We start from the raw sequence: 26,125 nt of genomic DNA on the forward strand, positions 1-26,125 counted from the left end.
CAAGGACTGGATGGTCAAGGTGAACACGTTTTTAACATACACCTGGTTGCATATATTGGAGTTTACGTTGCAGATTTTCACAGATTTGTGAATATCCAAAGAGCTAAAATAGTAACCGTGAGGAGAGCTGCTAACAAAAGTGTGTGCACGTATATATGAGCAGATGAGAGCCTTCCAGAGCTGCCTGAGCACTCACCAGTTCCAAGCACTGCCGGTGCCCGTAGGCAGCAGCGTAGTGCACGGTGTTGTACCCCTCTTTGTCCTGGATGGCTGGATTGGCTTCGTTCTGCAGCAGGAACTCCAGACACCTGTGGACAATTCACCGGTGTAAACGTAAGCTCACAGTGTTTAACACACTCAGCCCTCACTGCAACCAGGAGTAGCACTGAGAACTGGCCACTCATTCTCTATTTCTAGCAGTGCCTCAAATCACTTTTCACCAATAGGTCCCCACATTCACTGTATTTTGAAACAGAAAATCCACACTCCAATCTTCAACCTAACTTTTGTGGCTACTCTAGATTGCAAAATTCTTTTCTATTACAAAGCCTGAAAGAAAACTACACAACTTTGTACCATGATGTAAGCAGCCTAGAACTGCTACTGCTCACATAAAACTCATATATCAAACAGTTGCCCTCCAAACACGCACTATGCCAAGCTGAAAAATAAATTAACTGAGTTAATTTCCATACATAAACATATATTCTTCGTTGACGCTTTTTTTATACTGTGTTTTTCAAAGGATCCCTTATGCACTCTATAGCTCCTGCCACTGAGCGTAACTTTGTTATTAGTATTTTCTTCCATAGTTTGTAATATGTAGTGAATGTGAGGCTGTCATGTGAAGAAGGGGATTTTTAAAACAAAAAACCATCACGAAGCAGCTACATGAAAATGTCAGTCCAAGTAAATGCATTGGCTGCTTCTTTTTGCAACGTACAAACTCAGCGCAAAGCATTAAAATAAGGCAGTTCATGACACTAAAGAATTATTAAATTACCGAAGCAGTATATTTTTAATTAAGAAACAGCAACGAACACAGAAACAGAGATATTGGGGACTACGTGCACAGAGAAGAGCACAGAGCCTTTTTCTTTAGGTTAGCCCTCATTAGAGCCAAGCATTGTGTTTAGCAGAGCGATGAATGAGCCAAAGCAGAGTGTAAAACCGCAGCCCAGAGCAGTGGCATTCTCCAGAAATGAGGTCTAACTGCTTCATCAACACCAAACTTACAATGCAGCTTCTTTTTCCTTCATCTCACTGGCTCTTTCGAGTTCTTCAGCATTTTCGTGGGAGTTACCTAAAATATTCTTTCTTCTTAGCACAGAGGACAGAAAAATGCAACTTATTTTCCAAACACCACACCACTGATATTGACGCAGTCTGCCACCCATCCCCAATGACCTCTTCAAGGTGTTGGCCTCCTCCAGCCAACAATAAGAATTATCCAAGTTAAACGAGTGTACTGCACAGGTCTGCAGTTTTGCAAGCTATGGAAACAACTACAACACGGTCGTTTATTGTCCCACAGGTCAGTGCCAGGAAAAAAACCAACCAACCAATGCTGCAAATTCTGGTTCCTATCAGAAACAGTTTGTAAATCACTTTCTCGGATCCTTCTGTTTCTCCCACAGCGATGTTGTGCATTTTGTTTCCTTTGTGGAGAGGAACTCAGGATTACTACAGCTTGCTTCTTCCAATAGTAACCTGCTAGTGCTTTTCTAGCCTTTCAGATTTAGAGAAACTTTAACGAGTGACACTAAATTGGTCTCTGCTGAATCTGCAGCAGCCAGGTTGCTGCCCCTCCTCACTTGCTGTGAAATATCTCAGCAACACTGTGTGAACCTCCCGGTCAGATTCTTTAGATTCTTCAAAGAGCCCAGCACATCATCACACCCTGCACACCTGCATCTTTTTTGGCATCTCTTCTTCCCAGCTGGATGGATGGCAGGGAGAAGACTATGATTGTCATCTTACAATCATGAGCTTGTGTTTTGATGTTTCCTGGCCACCGAGGCTAACACGGAATACATTTACAAACTGCTGTCATCAGGGACTAGGAGCTTGAAAGGTTTGCAGGAGGACAGCTTGCTAATCTCAATCCCAATGTAACACACGAATTCCAGACTGCATTCTGCACAACGCAGAAGAGCACATTCTTTCTTTAATATGAAATTTCCCATTTTTGATAGCAAGATTTGATGTTCTTCCTGTGAGTGCTGGCAATAACGGGTTATTCTACAAATCCGGGGTCTGTCTGATGTCCACTGACTCAGAAAAACTTAGTTATTAATAAAGTAACTCCCCTGAATATTAATGTCATAAACTCATAGACAGTACTCCTGCGCTATGCTGAGGTCCCACCCGCATCTGTTTTCAGTTAACTACAAATCAATGAGATCCCAAAATAAGATTCCCTGGACAGAATAATTCTAAATATTCTTTAGACTGAGATTGCCTGACTTGGGAACTTTTTGCCATTCAGCAGGAAAAAAAAATATATATATGCTGACCTATAAAATCACAGACTGCAAGTAGCATTTCATCTATATAACAAGGCTTCTTCCAGAACATCTCAAACTGGAAGACGTTTTTTATATCAATATAATCACAGCAAATGATGAAGAAGCTCCCAAGGCTCTGGTATGGTATCCAAAGCTCTGCCATAAAGCTAAGCTGAAGTTTTCCTGCAGTGGCTTTGAGTTGCCATTCTGCTGGGAAGAAGCCAGACATATTTTTACCAGATCTCTCTATACAAGAAACGAAAAAAATAATTCCTTAGTGTCTAAAGGAGTTAGACAGAGAAATATGGGATGACCTAAAATAAATACAGGTCGCTAACAGTTTTAAGAGAGAACAGAGTAATCGAGCCTGTTTTATACAGTATGTTATAACGAAGAGATTGCCAAAATATGCAGCTATCTGGGAATTAGAAATTGCAGTCTCTAACCACCGGATTTTTAAGTTTTGCAGTTGTTTTCCCCCTTTCTCACAAGAACAGCACTGCATTCTGCCAAGGGATATTCCCCAGGCCTCTCTGGTTTTAAAGTCCCTAAAAAGCAACCTGTTTGGACCGGGTGAGCATTTTTATCAGCTCTGCCAGTGGAGAGAGACTGACGGGTAGATCTATCCCAGCTTTTCCAGCAAGTCTGTTGGAACAGCCAGCAGTTCCCAGTAAACACCTCCCCTGCTGCCAGCTCTCGCTCCAACCCTTCTGAGGGATTTACAAAGCAGATATAGAAAATTCTCCGAGCTTACTCCTGTGAGGAAACCACACAGAAGAAAACAGAAGACAAAATGTTGGGAAGATAGTTGGGTAGGACAAGGTGGCTGCAAAACAGCGCGTTCCATCAAAGGTAAAGCGCAGAGCTGAAACGCCACATCCTCTCAAAATCTGGTTTAAGAGTCAGAGAAACTCCGTGTGGAGTTACACATCCATCGCAGGGACATTCCTTCACTGGCAGGATTGGGTAATTGGCTCGCAGCATCATGAAGAGAATAGAATGACACTGATTTGGCAAAACAGGTCAAACGAAACGAGGAATACGAACAGGCTTTCTTACTTTCGGTCCATGTCGGAAGCAGCGGCGTAGTGCAAAGGGGTGCGGCCCCAGTCGTCTGTCTCGTTAACGTTGGCTCCTGTTGTCACCAGTGTCTCGATGCAGTGGAAATGACAATTTGCAGCTGCGTAATGCAAAGGTGTCCTGGAACATAAGCGACAATTTGTTACCTCGTATTCCAGTATGTGCCACTGAGGATAGCGATAAATCTTAATTCCTGCAGATTTCTGGCAGAGAGTATCAGCACCTTATGTTCCTGTGCTGAAATCTAAAGTTAGGCAAATTTAACAAAATATCATGTTAATAGGAAGTTTTGGTGCTCCTGCAGCATCTCGTTTAGCTGGCAGAACAGGACTCACAGCAACACGTCCTATGGAGGACAAAAAACCTCTAGGAAGCACGTCAAATAGCAGCAATCCTCCCGTCAGAACCCAGGTGTTGTCCTGGGCACAAAAGCACCAGAATTTAGGCAATAAGAGAAGCAATAAGGGGGAAAAATACCCCAAAAAAGTGATATTTTTTAAAATAGAAAACTCAAGAGGGTGCGATGGCTTTTATGTATTTAATGAAGTCTGCACCTGTCTGTCCGGCACTGAAATGCAGCAGCAGGAGTTCTGCAGGGAAGGCCAAACTCCTGCTTTATTTCACTGTCATTTGTCAGAGAACATGGGATTGCCAGACTGAGGTCTTTCTTTCCTGCCTGCTAGATTCTTTCTTTTTTTTCTCCTTTTTTAAATGAGCTTCGTGATTTACCTACCTCCCACATTTGTCCTTCTTATTAAAATCTGCTCCACTGCTTTGCAAGAGTTTTATACATTCAACATTACTGGAAAGAGAAGAAAACAGAAGATGAACAACCCAGAAGTTTACATCTGTGTTGCCCCCTCTCCCTAAAAGTTACTCTATTTTTGTATTATTTGCCATGCAGAAACAGGGTACAGACAACTACAATGTGAAACTCCATGAAAATGAAGCTTTCAAAACCTGTTTTTTCCAAGAAAACCTCCAAGCTCTCTTCTGCAGAAGAGGGAAAAAATTGCAAAGAGAGCACACTAAATGTGACTGGAATTCAGGCTGGTTGGAGATTTTCAATGGGAGCTGTACTCAAATGCTTCCCACACTCAACCCGTATAAGAGAACTTGAAAGGAAAGTTGTTGCGAGCTTGTAAAATGCCAGTCTAATAATGAAGAGGTGACATTTAACGAAATCCACCCCCGTTCAGCAAAGTATTCAACAGCAAGCACTTTGCTCAAATCCTGTTTACTTAGTGAGATTTAATCACAGGAGGTTTATTCTTATATGATCTGTTGACTATTGACAGATCTAAGCATATCTCTAAGTGCTTTGTGGAATAAGGGGCAATGCTATTTCAAGTGACTGACATATCAATATTGCATTTACTTAAGAGGATGAGTTGGGCTCCATCGCTTTGTATCTGCTGAAAGAATTCACCACATCATAGCGGCTTCTTCCTCTTGTTTAAAGCCAGGTGATTTTTAACAGAAAATAAACCAGATGAATTCTCACATCTCTCGTGCCAGAAAATGATGTCAAGAAGAGCAGCACTTTCCAAGACTCCTTGGCGTTCCAAAGGGCAATAAATAAATCATCTATGTTCACAATCAGATGAGCAGACCTTTGAAGTCTGTTCTTTTCCTCACACTCGTGCAACTCCCATTAATGTAATGGGAGTACCAGGCATATGTCAGGAGAGAAACCGACACCTTTTGTATACCTCCAGCCCCAGGAAATAGAAGACTAGATGCAATATGTTGGCATATGTTCATCCCTATTCTAAACTGCTGTTGCATAAAGTAGCTACAGAACACTCACCACAATGTACTAAAAATAAAAACATTTGTTAATGATGATGGTTGTAGTAAAACACTAGGAAAATATGGGTTATTTTCATGAGCCACTTTTGCTTCTTCTGGAGCCTCTCTTTGCCTTTAGGCCTTCCAGGTTGTATTTATGATTCTTTTGGGGTGCAGCCTTATGGAAGCGGTAGCATCTGAGCTACACTATAATAATTACCATCCAAGCAACAGCCATACCTCCTCTATTAATGTGAGACAAGTATCAAGAAGAGTAATATAATAAGAATAACAAAAACTCCATTCGCATCCGTTTTATTAGGTTTTTGTGTTTGTTTAGTATTTTTTTTTTTTGTAATAACAAAAACTTCATGATATACATTTTGGTCCACTGAGAAGAAAAAACAACTTCCAGAAAGACTGCCAAGTATTTGCTGTGGATGAGCATTTCTTCGTGTCAGAACCAAGCTGGAATCCAAGCTGGGTTCCGGCCAAGACTCCATCTCAGCTGTTTTCTGAGCCATAAACTACTGCACAGAAGAGTCAAAACCCAACGCTTGCCAAGTTCTTAGTCCTTTTGCTAGGTTCACTTCACAGCTCCCCACTGACAATTATTGGGAAATACTTAAACTAACTGGATGCAACATTTACAACTTAAATTGACGTCTTTCAGTTTTCACTTGTTTCCATTCCTGGCCTCCCAGCACTTAGCAGGAATGCATCACACTGAGAGAATTACCATCTTTTGACCTTTTAATGTGGAGGTTGGGGGTTTTGGGGCTTCGCTTGTTGTTGTTTTGGTTTCTTGGCTTTTCTTTTAGCAACTTTTAAACTTGTGCCTGAAAAATGGGCAAGAGGGAGATGAGCTGCGTTTGGAGTCCAGGGTTGCAATCTGATGGGCACTGTTGTGCAGTTACAATTTTGGACAAGCACACAGTCCAGAAGTGGAGACCAGGAATAACTCCTGCTCCTCACTCGCTCTGCTGTAGGAAATAATGATTTCCTTTATTTTGCAAGCAACCCCTCCATGAGGGTAGTGGTGAACACCAGCCTCAAGTGACCCAAATTTGACATCAGACCACTTTGATTCCCTCAGACCGCTCTAAATTCTTTTGTGGATGGCACAGTCATGTTGGTTGGTGCCAAATCTGCAATGAAGCCCCAGAATAATGTAACAAGAGCTACAATCAGAGCGACTCACCCTCCCGCGGCGGCAGCGTGGAGGCAGGTTCTTCCAAAACTGTCAGGGGTGTCTATGGCAAAGCCTGCAGACAGCACGTGCTCATTACTAAACAAGGACACTATGCTATACTTTTGTCCTAGTTAAACCACAAGAAACATCGCAGAGACAGAAAAATCAGTTAGTTGGAAAAGAAAACCAAACAGAATGCAAGCAACTACAGTCAGAAAGAGGTTGTCAGGGGAACGGTGAGCAGCTGCTCCGCTTTGGCAGCTCTATAAAAAGAGCTGCAAAGCCGACGAGCATCTATTTCCACATCCAGCTCTGCACCACATCCCTATTTATAACCATGTGACAGGCATTTAGGAGGCAGATATTCATCAAGAGGACTGCGACAGTAGGAGAGGAAAAAGAAAACATGAAGAAATGAGCAAAACCCGCAGATTCAGCCTGAGCATGAAATGGGGGCATTTTTATCACAGGTGGTTTTCAGGTTGGAAAGAGGCTTCCAGGAGCACACAGGGATGTTCACTGAGATAGAAGCCTGGCAATATTGACTCTGGTCACCCAGAGCTGCTCCTCTTCCTTTCTGATCTAGTGCTCAAGGCCAGAGAGCAACAAGGTTTAATGTAATGGGGCAGGTAACAGCCAGTTTTCACACTTTTTAAAATATCCTACAGGACTCAAGTTTAGGGGAAAAAGTAGTTGTAGGAGATTTTACGTGTTAAGTAATGAAGCGATTTCCTAGAAAAATAATGCCATCCCCCTTGTGAATTTTTAGCTCATGGGAACTCTTGCCTGGAGAAGAAGAATTGAGGATTTGGCACCTGAATGCTGCCTCATTTGAAATGGTTGTGTCAGCAAACTCCTGCTGCTTCTGCTTTGGGCTCTGGTGAGATCCTGCGGCCGCTCTCTTGACACTACACTGTCCCTCGTTTCCCCTCTCGTGCCCACAGGCTTTGGGCAGCCCCACTCCTTCAGTCTGTCTGGATTCAGACACACATTTGTGCTGTATTTAGAATACATCACCATCAGTGAGATGGAAATACTGATGATGTAGTGCAGCGCAGACCCAAGGAGATAATTTCCTGAATTATTTCTTTTGGGGAAAAAATAGCAAAACAAACCAGTATCTCACATTCCTGCAGTTTGGAAAAGGGTTCTAAATTTCATCCCTCCTCCTGGTGAATTAATCTAAATTCTCTGAAACTGTCAGGAGAAAAGAGCTTCAGGCATGAAGAACACAGGATGCACAGAAGTATCAACATGCTGTTAGGAAAGCCTCGCATGCTCCCGTATGGCCGAACACAGCAGCACGGGACGCCTTTCATTGGGACGATTTACAACGATGAGTATTAAGGTATTAAAAAAGACACAGACGCTACTGGAGCCCCACAGACCCTGTGGGATTTACTCACCCGATGACAACAGTTTCCTGCAGCAGTCGGAGTGAGCATTCAGCGCTGCCAGGTGTAACGGGAACATGTTGTGGATCCCACACCTGGAAGGCACAACAGCCTCATTACACAGAGTCAGGCGAAAACGCGGGTTGCACACAGACACAACACATCAAAAGCTCCTTCCACAGAGGCAGAAGCTGTGATCCTTTTCAAGGAAGATTCTTCCTGTCGCGTTATTTTTATCTGTATTTCCTTACCTGCCTTCTCAGGAGTTAAAAATATTCCAAGGCAGCAAAATTTTTTAGCATTGTGTTTTGGACAGAATGTGGCAGGAAGGTTTCTAAAAATTCCAGGCAAAAGCCAAGGTAAAGGGGGAAGCGAGAAAGCAGGTATTGCTGGAGTCAGATCCCTGCTGTGGGATGCACAACTTTCTGCATCAGCTACACACACTGCACCTGCCGTTCTGGGGTTAAAGTGAATGCTGAAATCTTCTCAGTGTTACTTCCAAAACTCATTTTTTCCTACAGTTAACATCCTTTAGATGACTCTCATGTGGGTTTTCAGAGCCTCCTCTTCTCCCCCAGTTTTCATCCCACATCCTAGGAACTAAACATCCAATTTTCCCATTCGCTCCAGCTACTTTCCTCAAGCTCTCTTTCACTTTTTCCCCCTTTTTAACACATAACCCTCTTTTCAATTACATTATAAACTCCTCAGAGCAGACAAGCTGTGTGAAAAAGAAAAGACAGGCACCTATCATGAGGCTAAATCTGTCTCAGGCAACCGCATAGTTTTTAAACAAGCTGAGCACTCAGCAGCTTTTATTAATATCAGCAAATCATCCTGGCTCAGTCCCTAAGCGTGCTGCTCTTTACTGTCTTAGAAGACTTCTTGGTTTGCACATCTTAGCTTCTGGCATTTAGCATTGTTCTGTGTGGAGCATCTTGTTATCTTAGAAACGTTATGCTACTGGCAGCCCTTCAATTGCACATGAACGTGAAGCCTCTGCAACCAGTTATCTTGACAAGATTATCATCTCCTGCCTGCTTCAGTAGATACATTTTTGAAAAATGACACGTTCTTGAACAATAGCAGGTAGATTCACGTCTGCCCTTCATTTCTGCAGGACAATTTGTGGATGGGAGAGTCTGATCACCTCATGGAAGAGGATTTCAGATCCGGACCCAAAGACAAAGGAAATTGTCTTTCTCCAAGACCATAAATCCTAATTATCTATGAAGCTTCAGACAAAAATGAATGTGGATGTTTATAAGCATACCTTCCTCTCTCCAACATTTTACACATATATGTATTTAACTAATTTTGGCTTGCTTTTTTTAAAAAATAAAATTCTTTCCAGAATCCATAGGCTCATCCTTCTTCTGTCTTCACATTAGATGTGTTGTCCTTGCTGCTTCACTTCACTAAGGAGCGACTGGTGGCGCCGTACATGTTTTAATTTTGCTGGTGCCAGCATCTACATCTTCGAGTCAATCTACTAAAAGACAATCTGACGGCCTTTTCTTTGAAGGAAACAGCTCAAGCTCCACCAACCTGCTGCATGTGTATGAACAGGTCAAAATTTTTAGCTGTGGATTCATTTATTTAAGCTAACATTGTGTATTCTCTATTGTTAAGCTTCTTCCTACATGCGTTTCCTGCCATCTCTTCCGCCATCTAGTTATCCAAAGCAATATTTTTCTTCTTTTAGTTCCAGATCTCCACCCAGCACCTCTTAGCTGATTTCCATGGAAGTACAGTAGCTGCACACCTGCTAACCAGCATGCTTCTGCAGTGCTGTTCACACTGCTTCCTCCCATCACTTACACATTTTCTCCTTCAAATGCTGTTGCCTCCAGGACTGACCGATGCTCTAGGAAAAAGCAGCAGTACTTGTACCGCTTGTAAGCATTTAAGCAGGCACAACAGGGACTTCATGAGGGCTTCCTTCTCCTCCGTGTTTCTCAAGTGTTCATATTTTAGCCCCATGTAACCCACTGAAGTACAGTAAAATTCTGCTTATCCATTTTAACCTTCGCACTTCAGAACCTGAGGAGTAACTGTGTTTCCAGGCATCGGACATAACGCTTGATCATTAGAAACAGCTCCGCTTCAACCACCTACTTGGCAGTGTCAGCTCCGCTGGTGATGAGGGTGTTGATCAAAAGCTCATGTCCGTATCTTGCAGCCACGTGCAGAGGGGTGTTACCGTCCTTATCAACGCAGTCAATTTCCCCTCCTGCAAAAGGCATTTTCATACAATTTAAGATAGAAAGATGAAGTGTGAACCAGTGACCACAAACGTTATTTGTCTCTGCAGCACAACCAGTCCAGCCACAGCCAGGAGCATTTTCATCTCCCTCTGCAACTGCAGCGGTGGGGAAAACGGTGAAAATAAATGAACAGGATGACCTAAAATGGTCAAGTACATAATCCAGACTTACTGCTCATCTTACTATCCACCCTACACCTTCCAATTAAACAACAATCCATTTATCGCTAGTCTCCAAATGCAGTTTTTTCCACTAGTTATGCACCAACACTGCAATATTGTAATACTCTGCTAGTTTGCTGTGAGAATACTTTATGAAAGCCAAATGCACACAACTTGAAGAAGAGTAGAGAGGTGTTAAGGACGGATGCCAAACTGTCAGTCCTTTCACACACAAATCCAATAGAGAACAGCCAGCTCTAAGTCAGACAGCATATTTGACTAAACAACTAAAAATTGCATTAAAGTACAGTTTCTTCCAGTTTATCCAAACTCCTTTTATTATTACTATTTTGTTTTGCCAAAGAGAGATATGACACCAATGCATGATGACCTGAAGGAAGCATGATGTACTGAACACCTCCACTTTAACATACAACCTCGTGTAAATGTAAGGCTAACTGTTCAGCTATCTTCAACATTTCACACTTAATTTCCAAGTTTGGGATTTTGGAAAACAAGCAAAAAACTTAACCAATCAACAAACCCCAGACCATCCTGTCTGGTACAGTGGCCAAAGGTGGGAAGCACAAGTAAACTATCAGTAGCAGCAACCTCTGCCAATCAGAAACAGGCCTCTGCCAACAAGAATATTTGTTATTATCGCCAACGATAACATTTGTTATACTCTGTAGTATTCTCAGACAAAAGAGGTACCTGATAAGTGACTGATAACTGGGAATCCTGGCTATGCCAGAACAAACAATATGGTGCCGGTCCACTCTCTTGAGTATTTATCCAACACTTAATGCAGCCAGCGGTGTGGTGTGGAGCTAAAGGAGGTGACAGAATCACAGCTGCTGAGCAGAGGGCAGAGAAAACAGCCTGAGCTCTAAGAGCATCACTGCTCCCATGGCAGGACAGCTAGAAACTTCTTCTTTTTCTAGTTTTTAAATAATTTCAGGAAGCAAATTGTGCCTGTTTCTCAGCAGAAAAAAAAATACCTGAACACAGTTTTGAAGTCTTGTTTTCAGGTTAAGCATCACAACACATCAACTGGACGAATATGGGATTTTGTTAACAACCAAAGTCCCAACTTGTGATGACAGGTTGGAAGGAGAGCTGTCAGCACACCTCAAAGCCAGAAGTTGACAGAGAGCTAGGCAGCTCTCAGCACAGAACTTTGGCACTGTGGGACAGAACAACTGACAGCTGCAACCTTGCAAATGCCCCATCTTTTGGAGAGTCGTTAAACAGGCACAGAAACTCACCGTTCTGAATGAGGGTCTGCGACCGCGTGAACCTGCCGTGGACGGCTGTCATGTGCAGAGGGCTCTTCCCATCCTTACTCTAACAGAAACAAACAGAAAAACAACCATTTAGCATGTGAAGCGGTGGCAACAGCTTGAAGTCTCTCAGCTCAACATCCTACAGCTATTCTTCAGATAAAACCTCCACTGGCTTCAAAGGACTGTAGGACTGAATCTGTACACAATGGTAAATGCAGGAGGTATAAGCATACAAGTTAAACAGTTCCAGATATTATTCTTGAATATTATTTTACGTAACGCTTCCCATTCAGTCATTATTTTCCCTAACCCTTGCAACAAGGGGAATATCGACAAGCGAAGGAACCACAGAGCTGTGTACAAGTCTCTGAGAGATTCAAGAACTATACCGTGTTTATCAATCTGCATTTTTAGACACACCCCAGAATAAAAGCCACTATGTTAAAAAGTTTTGGTTAATAAATTTCCACGCGATCCAAAATAGGATGTCTGCAAAAGACAATTAGAAAACAGGGAACGCATCTGAAAGGAAAGGTACAATAAGTAGAGGTCAATGTTTTGGGTTCTAGAGAAAGAAACTGAGATTGGAGAGGCTGAGGAGCTGAGAAAACAGCAACTACCAGCTCACTGCTCACATCACTTCATGTTTCTTGGCATAAGGCTTTGCATTCATTGGCAAGCACAATCCCTAACTTCATTTTAATGATTCTGCGTTTAAATAGTGCCCAGACTATCCACTAATGTCAAGGGACTTGCCAGAGGAGTTCTGTGCTAGACCAGTTTTACAGATGGGAAACCGAAACACTCAGAGTCTGAAGTCAAGCAGTCAAAATCCTGTATGGGCTCAGCCATTTCAAGTCTCCTGGTACCTACAGCAGTATCCTCTGTTGGATAACAGCAAGTCCCTTTCAGCTTCATCAAGATGTACCGACTACATCTCAAGAGCATTCAGATATCCTAAATGTAATCAGACTTCATAAACTCAGGCTCTAAAATAAGGTAAACTAACAATCTTCGGTTCTTACTTCCCCAGGAAGGTCAAGTGGAAATTTTTAGGATCAGGTTTAATTCAATCCATATTGTAGGGGGAAGCAAAACACCAGAAAGGAATAGCTCCTTGACTTACCACTACTTCCCGAGACAACATCTGGACAGTTTCCTGAGGTATGCAAAATAGGGTAAAGTAAAACCAAAGAGCTGTAATGCGAGTTTTACCTGAACGTTGACATCTGCCCCATTATTCACCAGCAGTTCAAGACACAGTGCCCCATGAGTGGAGGCAGCAGCAAAATGCAAGGGAGTGAATCCATTATTATTAGGCTGATTTACATTAGCACCATAGTCAATCAGCTCATTAACAACAGAATCCTGACCGTTGTAACAGGCAATGTGCAGTGCAGTATTTCCATAGATGTTCATGTCATCAATCTACAATGAGACAAGGAGACACAGTTAAAATTACGGACACCAGCTTAGCGTTTTACATAATGCATCACACGCTGCAAGTGGAAATAGCTGGAGGCTTCAACTGTCATACAGCACATTTCTCACCAGCGAATTCCACTGACAAAAATATACTCCCAGAAAACTTAATTTGGAAAGCTTTACCTTTACAGTTATTAACTTTTTATCCTACCAGCAATTTCAAAAAGTCAGTCTGAAGCTTAAAGCTGATAGCTGGACTATGTAATGATGATGATGATGACAGAAGTCCTAACAAGCTGGAAAGCACTTACATGTAAGTGGGAAAGTAGGGTAAAGAAAAAGCTCACAATCCTTATTAAATAAAACATTGACTATTGAATTTTTGTGAATGGAATCAGGCTTAAGAGCTCTTTCCACAGATTTCTTTGGGAAGGGAGTGAAGGGGTCTGCATGAAGGGAAGGTGAAACTGGACAGCCATTTACACTTCAATAAGGAACCACTTTCAGTAGCTCAGTATTATAAAGATATAATTAAGATTATGTTACTGCTTGATGACCAGCTTAGTATTCAAGTGCTGTTCTGTAAAACAGGACAAGCCAGATTGTACAAAAGACTCAGCGGTGACGTGAATACCCTTCAATGAAATACAGCCGTCTCAAGGATCATGTCCCCAGTGGTGGAAGACGTGGAAGTTAAAGGTAGTTATTAGCATAGTGCTGCTAATAACAGGAAACACCTACTCCCCTTCACAGTCAACAGCCTGTGAACACGGACTTCTGACTTTTTTTGGCAGGTCAAGTCAGCTGAAAATCCAAAGATAAATGCAATGGTTTTATTTGACATCTCTGAGTAGCCAGTGCAGGCTCTTCTGGCCATCTCACAGCTGCGCTGAACCACCGAGGTGACAATATTACACTAAGAGAAGTCTGTGCCCTGAAAAAATGTTCTTTTCCAGAGTGAAAATAATGCTTCTCCTGCCCTCCATCGGCTATAGACAAAATACAGGTCCCTAAACTTAAACAGCCTGAACTGCTGTTTAGTAAAGCACGCGTGTATATGTTGAGAACAACCATTCATCAGATTCCCTTTGGGGAACACTGAGCCAAGGGATATTTCATTATTCCGTGTTCCTCTGCAGGAACAGCATATATTTCCTGATTTCTTCAGCAAGGTGGCCTGGAATTTACTGTCCATATCAGACATTTTTTATTCCAGAATATTTCCTGGCTCTTGAACCAACAAACCACATGAAGAACCAGGCAGTCCAGAAAATGGGAGTTCTCTTTTTTAGAAGCTCTGCCAATGTCTGTAGCAGCATCCATAAGAAAGAATAGAATATCTCCAAGTGTGGAGTAACATGGAAGCCACAAAGTGCACATAAGCACATACCTCTACCCCCAGGTTCAGGAGGTGTTTCACAACATTAATCTGCCCATTGGATGCAGCTGCATGAAGTGGGGTGTAACCCTTCTTGTCTTTACACGTCACTTCTGCACCATGATTAATCAGTAAGGCAACAACTTCCAGGTGACCTTCAAAAGAGGAATGATAGAAATCAACGAGTGCGTTATCCTACAGAACAACTTCTCCCAAATTATGTCTTCCTTGCTAATGCACTGGCTCTTTTGCCACTGTTTAACAATGCTCCCACAGTTTTACAAGGGAAAAAAAATGCATTTTCATAAATGTTCTTAATCCTAGCTCCAGGCCTTGTCGAGAAATCCATGCACTCACCTTCACCAGATGTGTGCAATTTTTCTTTACTGAATTAGTGTTCCAGTCATTAAAAGAACAACCACACACTTCTTTCTCATTTATTTATTTAAAAGTAACAGTTTGTGGTTTATTCTCCCTGTTACAGTGAGCACAGGAGCATTGCAACACAAGTCTCCCAAAACAGCATCCGGTTGATGTCATCTGCAAACATAACTGCTAACACTTGGGTTTTGTTTTTGTTAGCAATACAAAATACCTTTAATAAAGGCTAAAACGAAGGTATCCGAGTTGTACAGCACTTTCATGACAGGGGTAGCTCTGGTCTTGTGTAGGAGGTAGGAAATTTCATGGTCAAAGTGCAAAGTGCCCAAAGATATTTAAGCATTCCAGGAACTACGTGAGGGTTTACAGGAGAAGATGCTCAGGTATCATTATGTAAATTCTGTCCAAATTACACTACAGAATCCTAAATCCCATTGCTAATTTAGGTCTTAAATGTAAACTAAATATTTTGAAACTACATAATGTATTTTTGAAAATCAGTAAGAGCAAAAAAGATGTGGAATGGCACAGCACAATGTAAAACCCTTTCACCTCTACGGAATGGATTCAAAGCTCAAAAGTCAAACCACATTTGTTGGCACAAATCTTCCATCTGTCTGTGTATGGCAAAAAAACACACAATATGCTTTTCTCACAGTTTGAAATCTCCTATTATCTCATTTCTAAAAGTGTCAGAATTGAAATTAAGATTTTGACAGGTCAGATAAAAGAGTTCCTGGCCGAGGGCACACACCACCTCACACATCACAATCTGGAACATATTGCTTGGCCAACAAAAGCTCTTGAACAGGTGTGACCAGAATCACAGGCCATCTTGTCCTAGTATTTTTGAATTATAGTGCCCCGCTATAAGAAATTTTCCTTCAATTCGAAAGGAATGATAAGGTCAATTGATTTAATTAAGCAGTGTTTGGTAACACCACTGATGTTTTGAATAGGCAAATCAGTTGCGCTTGTCCACTCTGCAATAAAATATGACAATTTGCTCCTAACAGGAAGAAAGCCTACGAAGTGCTTCCTAACAATATCATCACTTAGCTACTTATAAACATAGATAAACAGCAAATCATATTTATCTGCATTTTATATAAAGCAGTTTTTAGCAAAAACTGAAACAAATATAACCTGTATTTTTTCAAGACCAAACATAATTCAGGCTTTAATTTAGAGTCAGGATAAAAAGACCAAAATGAAAAAAGGAATACAAAAAGCCCACAATTAACTGTGTTAAAAAGGAAATCACAGCCAAGTTCTCAGCAGCTGCAAAACCTAAAATGGACAGTGTGTATTTAGATCAGCTGAACCCTTCCCTCTTCAGGGTAAAGACAACACTCCCTTGCCATGGCCAGGTCTGCTCTTCTCCATTTTGGTTTGCAAATAGGAAGCTAAAAAAAAAGGAGTGATAGCCCAAATCTTACCCATGTACGCTGCCCAGTGGAGAGCTCTTCTGTCCTTTTTGTCAAAAGCATTGATGTTTGCCCCCTTGGCTAAGAGCAAGTTCACCATCTAGAAGTAACAACAGCAAATAAACCAACCTTGTAGATCACACACTCAACAGGTCATAACAAATCTGTTATGGGGGACGCTCACTGCCCTGGGCCTGCTGGCCACACCAGTGCTGGTACCAGCCAGGATGCTGGTGGCCTCTTGGCCACCTGAGCACATGCTGGCTCATGTTCATCCACTGTTGATCGACACTCCCAGGTCCTTTTCCAGCTGTTACTTTCCAGCCGCTCTTCCCCAAGCCTGCAGCGTTCATGGGGTTGTTGTGACCCAAGTGTAGGACCTGGCACTTGGCCTTGTTGAACCTCAGACAACGCGGCCTCAGCGCAGTGAACCAGCTGGTCCAGATCCCTCTATGGAGCACATCGACACTCTCACCCACCTTACCACTCACTGTCTCATTTCTACAGGTAGGAAACCTGTCGCACTTTGGAAAGCAGCTGAACAATAGGAATCATGGGGTCAAGGCTATGGGGCTCAGTCTAGACCCAGTCACAGCAAGTTGACTGTTTGAACTGGGAAAATACATTGATCCATGAGGCTCTTAAACCGCTCACCTCAATGTGACCATTCAGAGCCGCGTGGTGCAGCGCCGTCCGCCCTCCTCGGTCAGAGACATTGACGCTGCTCAGCATGGGGATGATGACTTCCGCGCACTTCACCGCCTTGTTTGCAGCCGCCACGTGCAACGGGGTCTGCCAGTTCTTATCCCGAGCGTTGACATCGGCCGAGTGCTTGATCAACACTTGCACTGCTTCCTGCAACACAGTTATATCCGTAACCAAGTGGTTCCTGGGCCTGTTTGAGGCTCAGCCTGTTTGGCTGATGAACCTTCAGTACCTCAGTCATCACAACTGTGCTCTCAGTGAAGAAATGAATGTACTTATTTCAGCTCACTGTTACAGAAATCATTTACAAAACAAAAAGCACATTATTTTGGACAGTAAAATCACAGCAAATCATTGTATTATTTATAAACAGGAAAGAGGATAAAATAAAATACGTGAAAACAAAAATTTAGCTTTGCAGAAACATGAGAATCCCAAGCAAGCGTTGATGGATGCTGGTGTCCCCATATTAGTAATTGCATTCCTTCACTCCCCGAGGGCTAAGCACAGGCCAAGGGTCTCCACTGCAACATCCATTCTGTCAGTCTGAGACCAAGCAACATCCTGTAAGGTTAATTTTGAAGGTTAAAAGTGAATATTTCCCAGTGAGAAAATGTACCGTTCTCTCTTGAGAGACTGTCTCACTGCAGAATTCACCACCAGGTCTTTTCTGTTTCTCCTCATGCATCTGCCATTAAGCAAATCAGATGAAAAAAACAAGCCTCTCTCAAAATTATGTTTTGTTTCTTCTTCCTTTTTTCCCCCCACAAACAAACAAATCACAAAGGAACCACTGGACCATAGTGGTATTCACATAGCCTTGTCTGTGGGTCACAGCTGGTAAGTGGGAGTGCCCTTGTCCTACACAGTACCTTATTCTTTTTCCATAAACTGAGGAGTTTTCTGGTAAACCCAGCCAAAATTTTATTAATGAATAAAACATACAGTGTGTTTAGATAGCACTTTTTAATCTAGAAAGGCCCAGGAGAGCGCCTGAGTATCAACAGTTCATCCATCACTAGGAGCTTTAGTTCTTTGTCCTCAGCTAATCTCAACAATTTCATTTTCTAGAGCCATCTCACAGTGGCCTCCAACAGATTTGTTCAGTTAGTGACACTGCGTCTCTTACAGCACCAATAATGATACATCAACGCTGATGTTCCAACTGCATTTTGCTTTTTAAATTACAAGCCTACTATTTTTAAAGTCATTTAAATGTAATTCACTGGAGACCTACCCAGCTGGGTCATGAAGTCAGCAGGAAAATGGTGTAAGCTTCTGTATTCAGTGTCTCCAGCTACCCCAAGTTATCAGAGCGAAATCTCTTTACATTTTCAAACCATCTAAGGCTGAAAGCTGATACATCTATTAACAATCCTCCAGACACGCCTGAGGGCTGTCGATTTGGAAACAAACATTTAAATCCCTAAAGCCCACCTGAAAAATCGTTAAGGCTTAAGTAAAAATTTGTTCATGCTTTTAAACAACCTATGAAAGGGTACAAAGAGACAGCTTCTGAATCCTGTGAAAGCTTCATAAGAAAAGATTGATAATAAAACTTAAAACTTGTAGGTGACCATTCTAAAAGCAAATGTGTCCACAGAAACTTCAAAAATCACACCAAGTCCTGCTGGACAACTTCTGGGCCATGAGTTCATCTCCTACTATCAATGTGGACTTTGGATTCACCTACTATCACTATTAGCTTTGTCCAATTATATTGAAGCTGCACAGCACTGGAAAAGCCTCAAAAAGCTGAAACTTGCTATCAAAAGTAGCAATTATCATCTAAATAACAAAGGAGAAAGACCAGGAGAAGAAATGCATGTGTGTTTATAAAATGTAGAGCAGATCATGAAAAGGCATCAAAGGCTCAGCATCACTATCACACCTGGGTACCCGCTGGAGGTATCAGTGCTGCTGGCATCACGGCTTCTCGTTGTGCAATTGGCCTTCAGCTAATGAAGAGTTAAAGATGAGACACAAACCCGCAGGAAGACAGGCATTTTCTGTTAGGACTGTCACTGACAATAAAAGCCATGTACGCTGACACATCCAAAAAAAGAAACCAAGCACGCTGCAATTCCCGCATCAGAAAGATTGCGGCTGTTTTTTAAGGTTCAAGCCTGACCTTTGTTTTCCAACACGGCTTTTTGTATTTTGCCTCATTACAGCAATCACAGTCTATCAGATATTCCTTTCAGAGGGTTTCAGTGGATGCCAGCAGCTGGGAAGCTCGGCCAGCAGGCAAACAATGCCGGAGTTCAGAGGCAAGCCCAGGATTCCAGCCTGCAGGCTTGGCAAGCGCTTGGGGCTGTTACAGAGGTGATTCCAGTCGTCAGTCCCTGGAGAACAGCCACCCTCTGTCCCTTTTCCAGCTCCTCCCCTCCACCCCAGCAGCCAGTTCGGTCTGCAGTTGGGCTCGCTGTTAACCAAGTATTCGGAGGATAAAAGTACACGGGGAGGGCCAAAATGGAAAGCCAAGAATCATCATGCAGTTGAAAACACAGTCATGCCTGAGCTGCACTCCCTATATTTAGTGCTGCTCCTTCTTGAGACAGCAGCAGAACAACAACAGGATGCCAGAAGATTTCTAGTTGTCAAGTAGAAGAAATATGGGCTAACCCTCCCTTTTTGCATGAATCAAATGCATTAACAGAATACCTAATGGATGCCTTTAAATGCAATTAACCACACCAAACTATGTGGTAATACGTGTTGGGATCACATACACATCCACTCCCCTCTGGCACATGCACAGCATGCACCCATCCGTGTGGACTTATTCCTCTTTATTTCACCATTCAAAGATGATGTGGCCACTGTAGACTCCATGTGGATTTATTCCTCTTTATTTCACCATTCAAAGCTGATGTGGCCACTGTAGACTCCACGTGGATTTATTCCTCTTTATTTCACCATTCAAAGATGATGTGGCCACTGTAGACTCCATGTGGACTATATCCCACGTCAGCCCTGGTCACCCAAGTACTTACTCTGATAACATAAAGCATTCCACAAGGCAAAGATCAACCACATTAAGGCTCAAAAGCAGCTATAACGAACTTGTAAATCTGGCATTCAGCTGCAATGCTAAAGGCCCAGCTAACAGAAAATGCTTTGCCTCTTTGTGTCTCAACGGTTCACTTTTTCCCCCAGCATGTAGGTTACATGCAAAAGCAGAGTCATCAGATCTTACTCACTTCACTTCTTGAGGCAACGGCTCGATGGAGAGGAGTCAGCCACATGTTGTCCTTGGCATTAACACGAGCGCCTGCAAGGAAACAGCCAAGGTTACAGCCATGCCGTGGGTGCGACACTGAAAATCTTGCCCAACTGTTTCCTGAAAACAAGAGCTGTGGTATGTGGTACCCTCAGTGCTCCCCTCGACTCTCCTGGGTTCACCCTGGAAATACATCTCCAGATCCCAGATAGGAGCTGAAGCATGACTGAATTCATTCAGACTCATTAACAACTCTTTTACTCTTTTCCATAATAATTTTTTCTGAACAGGAGTTCTTCACTTGTACTCCAGGATGTGAGCCCACTTGTCAAATAGGTACTTTAGCAAGTTTTTGAATCCACAAATATCGTAAGTTTGAATGCTTTAGAAGTTTTTTTAAAACTAGTTGCTTTGTTTATCAATTCCACTCAGTCAAAGTGCATGTTTTATACCGGTATCACCAAATTTAAAGATATTTTATATGCATGCAACAACTGCAAGCAGCTCTACGAAACTCAGAAACGAGCACTGCCCAAAGCTCATTTATATGTGCTTTTCTGGGTATTCCTTGGAGCTTTACAATTACTTAATTTATCAGCTAATAACAGTGAGGGACAGAACCCTACCTGACAAAATGAGAAGCTCAATGATGTCTGCATCCCCCAGGAATGATGCAACGTGAAGAGGAGTCCGTTTCTCGGCATCCTACAAAACAATATTGTCCAGTTATAAGTCATGGTCCATAACTGCAAGCATAAGTGTTAAAGAGAAATGGATTTCACACAGAAACACAGAATGTTAGGGACTGGAAGGGACCTGGAAAGCTCATCCAGTGCAATCCCCCCGCCGGAGCAGGAACACCCAGCTGAGGTTACGCAGGAAGGTGTCCGGGTGGGTTTGAATGTCTGCAGAGAAGGAGACTCCACAACCTCCCTGGGCAGCCTGGGCCAGGCTCTGCCACCCTCACCAGGAAGAAGTTTCTTCTCAGATTTAAGCGGAACCTCTTGTGTTCCAGTTTGTATCCATTACCCCTTGTTCGACCATTGGTTGTCACTGAGAAGAGCCTGGCTCCATCCTCCTGACGCTCCCCCTTTATATATCTGTAAATATTAATATGGTCACCCCTCAGTCTCCTCTTCTCCAGCTCCAGAGCCCCAGCTCCCTCAGCCTTTCCTCACACGGGAGATGCTGCACTCCCTTCAGCATCTTGGTGGCTGCACTGGACTCTCTCCAGCAGTTCCCTGTCCTTCTGGAACTGAGGGGCCACAACTGGACACAATATTCCAGGTGTGGTCTCCCCAGGGCAGAGTAGAGGGGCAGGAGAACCTCTCTGACCTACTGACCACCCCCCTTCTAACCCACCCCAGGCACCATTGGCCTTCCTGGCCACAAGGGCCCAGTGCTGGCTCATGGTCACCCTGCTGTCCCCAGGACCCCCAGGTCCCTTTCCCCTACACTGCTCTCTAATAGGTCATTCCTCAACTTATACTGGAAGTTGTTGATATATTGTATATAGTGTTGATTTTTCTATTTGTATTTCTGTTTATTATTAGAAATGCTATCTCAACCACCGTAACAACAACATTCAAGGTATGAATAACAAGTTTCCACCCAATAATCCTCAGCTTTTTTATCATTTGTTTCTACCAGACCTTGCAGACACTATCTTTATCCTGATATCCTGTTTACAGGTAGATAAATGAAATCAAATCAAATCTAAAAAGAGTCAAGACATCATCCTTGAGTCTCTTTCAGAAACGTTTTCCATTTTAAGTATTGCAACAACATAATTCACGTGCTTCTGGACATCAGACTTCGTAATGCAGTTTGCATTAACAATATAACACCGGACTCCTCCACAGAATATCTCTGGAGAATGGTTTAGAACTCCACACAAGGCCGAGATGCAGTCCTCTTAGTCCGCAAAGGTTCCTGCACACCATTTAGCCTGGTTGCCTACAGCAGCCCAAAATGCGTTTGCACACCCATTTGTACAAATAAAGGAATTTGTACAAATAAAGAAAATATTACCAGTCAGGTCTGTGCCTTTATAACTAGAAGAATTGCTAATAATCATATATACAACTTCCAAAATACATCTACTTTTATTTGATTCCTGTAATTTTCAGCCTCAGGGAATCACATTTTCAAGATTTTATTTTTTAACTTCAAAGGCTGTAAAACACAGTGTTTACCAAAAAACCCCTTTATTTTATTGCTTTACTCAGATGATTCCAGAATATAGGCCTTTAAAAGAAACTTCTAAACATTGTAATATGGGCAACAAAAATCACACAAGAACCGCTAATACTGCTAATCATGCTATTTGACCCATTTTCAGTCCGAAAAGTATTTTGGTTTTTTAACCACTAATACAAAAGAAGTTCTAAAAGTCTTATCAATCAAACTTATCACATTATAACCCACCAGCGTTAAATCTTGTAAGCTGGTAACAGGTTCAAATGATACCAACACAGAACGCCCACTGGTATTTACACTCTCCCCCAAAACATCTCTCTGAGTCTGTAAAGTAAAATCTCACTTTGAACATGCCCAAGAGGTCATCGGCCACAAGCTGGTTTGGACTGTCCTCAAAGTATGTTGTACATGTGGGCAAATCAGTGCAGCACAACCATTTGTCATGGGAATGCTGAAAACTCTTTTCCAGCACTGTGAGCCTCAGAGCCACTGGCCACCAGAAGTTGTTACACTGAATTTTTATGTTTGCATGGGTTTTTTCAAACACACGTGGTCCGTGTAGTCCTCAGATTCTGCTTCAGCAGGTTTTGATCTTATGGATTGGGCACACACACAAAACACTCAAAATACAGATGACATGACAACCTGGTTGTCACAGTCAGAGGGAACGATACCTTACAGAACTTCACCTGGCAGGCAAATTAAAGCGATATTAAGCAGTGTCAATCCAGGAATCAAAATCACAAACTCTCATATGCTCAGACACAATCCACCACGGACTTGTTTTTACCGGCTACACGAGTGCACGTGGGACCTTTCCTACGCACTGCTTCACATTACCTATCCATGGCAAAAATTTGCTAAGACTGATCGAACATTTGTACAAAAATAGAATCAGTTTTATTTATTTTTGTGGTTTGTTTGTTTTAACGCACAAACCTCTCTTTAGCACAATGTAGAACTTGCAAGAGCTATCGTACCTGTCAGTGATGAATTTGGCAGCAGGTTTTTGCAACACAGCCAAGTTTGGCAACAGAGCATTCTGAAGCTGAATGGTAACGATACAAGACCAAGCAATATTCTCTATCAAGGAACCGAGGCTATCCAGCGCTTTAGTGATTAATGACAAAAAGGAAACTAGAAATAACATTGGCCCATCAGACCTGCTTCAAGTGCGGTTCTCAGAGGAACAAAAGGTTGGTGGAGACAGCAGATAAGCTAAACAATGGCTAGAAAATCATGCTGAGAGATCAACACTCTATTAGTGACTTATAGTCCACAGAAGAGATGATGTTGTGTGGTAACATTATCTGGACATATGAAAAAAAAAAAAAGTACAGATAAAGGAAATTAAGAATTTAACACTCAGCAAGAAAAACTCTCAACACGTGCTTAAACTCTTCAAGTGATCACAGTGACACTGATAAGGCCCTTCACAGGCTTAAAGTTAGGCTGGTCCTTAAGTGCTTTATTGGATCAGAGCCTTAGTGTACATGAAGATTAGCAGAACAGCAGCTCAGATAAATCATATCAGCATATGTAAGATATACAGGCACATTAAGAAAAACGCCAATAGTTCCTCCTCAACACACCCTACATCTCAAAGGAGGTAATGGACTTGAACTTTTATATCAACCGCAGCTGTTCAGATCAGAGCTAACACTGTTGTTACACATCTGAGTACACCCTATTTAAATAGCGCAAAGTAGCTGGTACCATTAAAAAATAATTTTTTTTTTTTTTTTTTAAAATCAGATATTTAGATACAACTTCACTTCAGGTAAATTAAACAGTGGGTTAAGAACTACTGAAGAGGCTAAAAACAAATGAGCAGCTACTCCTTGGGTTAGTTACAAATGTTCAGAGCCAAAAAGCCGATGGTGTACACAGAAAATCTCTGCCACTTTACGATTTCCTCCGTCTCCCAGATTCTCTTATTAAAGCCTGTAATTCACTGAGGAAATGGAAAAGCTTAACCATGAGCACCAGCTGGGAGGTGACAGTCAAGCCGTGTAACTTACGCCTCGTGCTCTTTCTTCTGCTATTACCAAGCACAGAAATTCCCGTCTGAAAATGCAGCTCCTGGTTCCAGCTCCTTTCAACCCCATGGGCTTCAGTTTAGCCTCAGAAACAAAGATATTTTCTAGACTGAACCTTTAATTGCCAAGCGGCCAGGAAGTGGCAGAGAAAAATACTTCAATCTTCTAGAGATAAGAAAAATCATCTTTCCTCTGCCTCACCCTGTCTAACACTTTGGTTCCATGGGGCTGGCAGGAGATCTCACGCTACAGAAAGAGAACTAATTAACTAATTAACTACTAATCCTAGATTGAGACTGTAGGAACCGTTATCCTAAATAATGGAAATATAGCTGCAAGTTTCCAATGTAAGGCTCAAAAGACAGACTTCAATAACTCCTCCATTTTCACGAATGCACATTTAGAAAATTCAGGTATTTCAGGCTGACATTGCTGCCTTAGAAGAAAATAAAGCAGCTACAGTCAAATACTGCTTTTAACAGCCTATACATCCTTACTGTATCAAATATTTGGAGGACACTGAAAATATGAGTCACCAGCATACATATATATATATATATATATATATATATAAAACTTGGTACCCACTAGTATACCAGCATGTTGTACAAAGGAACTCAGAACATTTCAGACTCTCAGGGAACTCCAGCAGAATCCTCTTCACAGTTCAAACACCTTCTTTATAAAATATAAAATATTATATTTCTTTTCTAAAAGAAAAAAAATCTTTATTCAAAATGAAAGTCATGCTGGTTACCTTGCATTGCAAACATCAACGCAATTTCATATTAAATTTCCTTACACAACAGAAATGTTCACAATTTCCTTCCGTAGGAAAAATAAAATCTCAGTTGTTTCCTACTTAAATTAACATCATATCAAATAGCACTTTAGAGGTTAAATACCCACTGAAAATGCAGCTATTACCTAGCACTAAACTGTCATATGGTGTCAAAGCAGAAGCTTCAGAGTTCCTGACCAAATCCTCCAGAAGCCTTCCCAGACCTCTAAGCCAAACAGCCACAGCATTTTGTCTTAGGAAATATGAATATACATCCCTAATTTTGCTTAGTTTCTCCACGTGTTTTCTTTTGTTTCCCTGTCCTACCTATATCTGAACTCTCCCAATATTAACGCAGCTAACCAAAGCGATCGACAAAGGACAAATCGCCGCCAAACGCTGTCAGAGTTTCCTCTCACGTGAGCAACCGAGCACTAGACAAACATTAACATGGAAGTAATTAAAAACACCCTTAAAATAGAACCGTAAGCACGCAGTGCAAACTGCCAGCTCACAGCACAAGGACGGAAACGCTATCTTTTGATCGTTCTTTTAGTGCCATTTTAAGCATTTGCCACTTGTCTGCAATCATTATCCAGAACAGAATCTTTGGAATTCATGTTGACCGGTATTTTTCTAATTACTCCAAAGAACAGAATCACAAAAACCCAGAATGTCAGGGTTTGGAAGGGACCTGGAAAGCTCATCCAGTGCAATCCCCCCGCCGGAGCAGGAACACCCAGATGAGGTTACACAGGAAGGTGTCCAGGTGGGTTTTGCAAGTCTCAGCTTTGGGTTTTGCTCTTGACAAAACAGCTGTTCAGCCAAAGCACCCACGGGTGGACTTTGACCATCTTAAATGGGATTCTGGGCAAGACCATTCAAGTTC

At 42.1% G+C, this 26,125-nt stretch overlaps 1 protein-coding gene across 18 annotated transcripts in view; it reads right to left on the minus strand.

Annotated features, from left to right (window-relative positions):
• Window positions 1-26,125, minus strand: part of ANKRD44 (ankyrin repeat domain 44) — a 90,368-nt gene that overhangs the window by 21,193 nt on the left and 43,050 nt on the right. For 7 of the 18 annotated variants that reach the window (XR_011740110.1, XR_011740109.1, XM_071811492.1 and 4 more), the window contains 15 exons: window positions 20,844-20,922; window positions 20,198-20,268; window positions 17,614-17,682; window positions 16,944-17,144; window positions 16,302-16,389; window positions 14,494-14,636; window positions 12,894-13,106; window positions 11,661-11,739; window positions 10,083-10,197; window positions 7,977-8,059; window positions 6,580-6,697; window positions 4,321-4,389; window positions 3,567-3,707; window positions 1,237-1,320; window positions 197-308 (listed from right to left, as the gene is read on the minus strand). Coding sequence is in view for 16 of the 18 variants with exons in the window: in XM_071811492.1 (XP_071667593.1) it covers window positions 197-308; window positions 1,237-1,320; window positions 3,567-3,707; window positions 4,321-4,389; window positions 6,580-6,697; window positions 7,977-8,059; window positions 10,083-10,197; window positions 11,661-11,739; window positions 12,894-13,106; window positions 14,494-14,636; window positions 16,302-16,389; window positions 16,944-17,144; window positions 17,614-17,682; window positions 20,198-20,268; window positions 20,844-20,922 (1,665 nt within the window). In the remaining 2 variants the exon portion in view is untranslated. The remainder of the gene's footprint in view (window positions 1-196; window positions 309-1,236; window positions 1,321-3,566; window positions 3,708-4,320; window positions 4,390-6,579; window positions 6,698-7,976; window positions 8,060-10,082; window positions 10,198-11,660; window positions 11,740-12,893; window positions 13,107-14,493; window positions 14,637-16,301; window positions 16,390-16,943; window positions 17,145-17,613; window positions 17,683-20,197; window positions 20,269-20,843; window positions 20,923-26,125) is intronic. The other 11 variants (XM_065840334.2, XM_065840340.2, XM_071811488.1 and 8 more) reach the window with 9 other exon arrangements.

Source organism: Patagioenas fasciata, chromosome 7 (genome assembly GCF_037038585.1).
Source record: "Patagioenas fasciata isolate bPatFas1 chromosome 7, bPatFas1.hap1, whole genome shotgun sequence".
Taxonomy (NCBI): Eukaryota; Metazoa; Chordata; class Aves; order Columbiformes; family Columbidae; genus Patagioenas; species Patagioenas fasciata.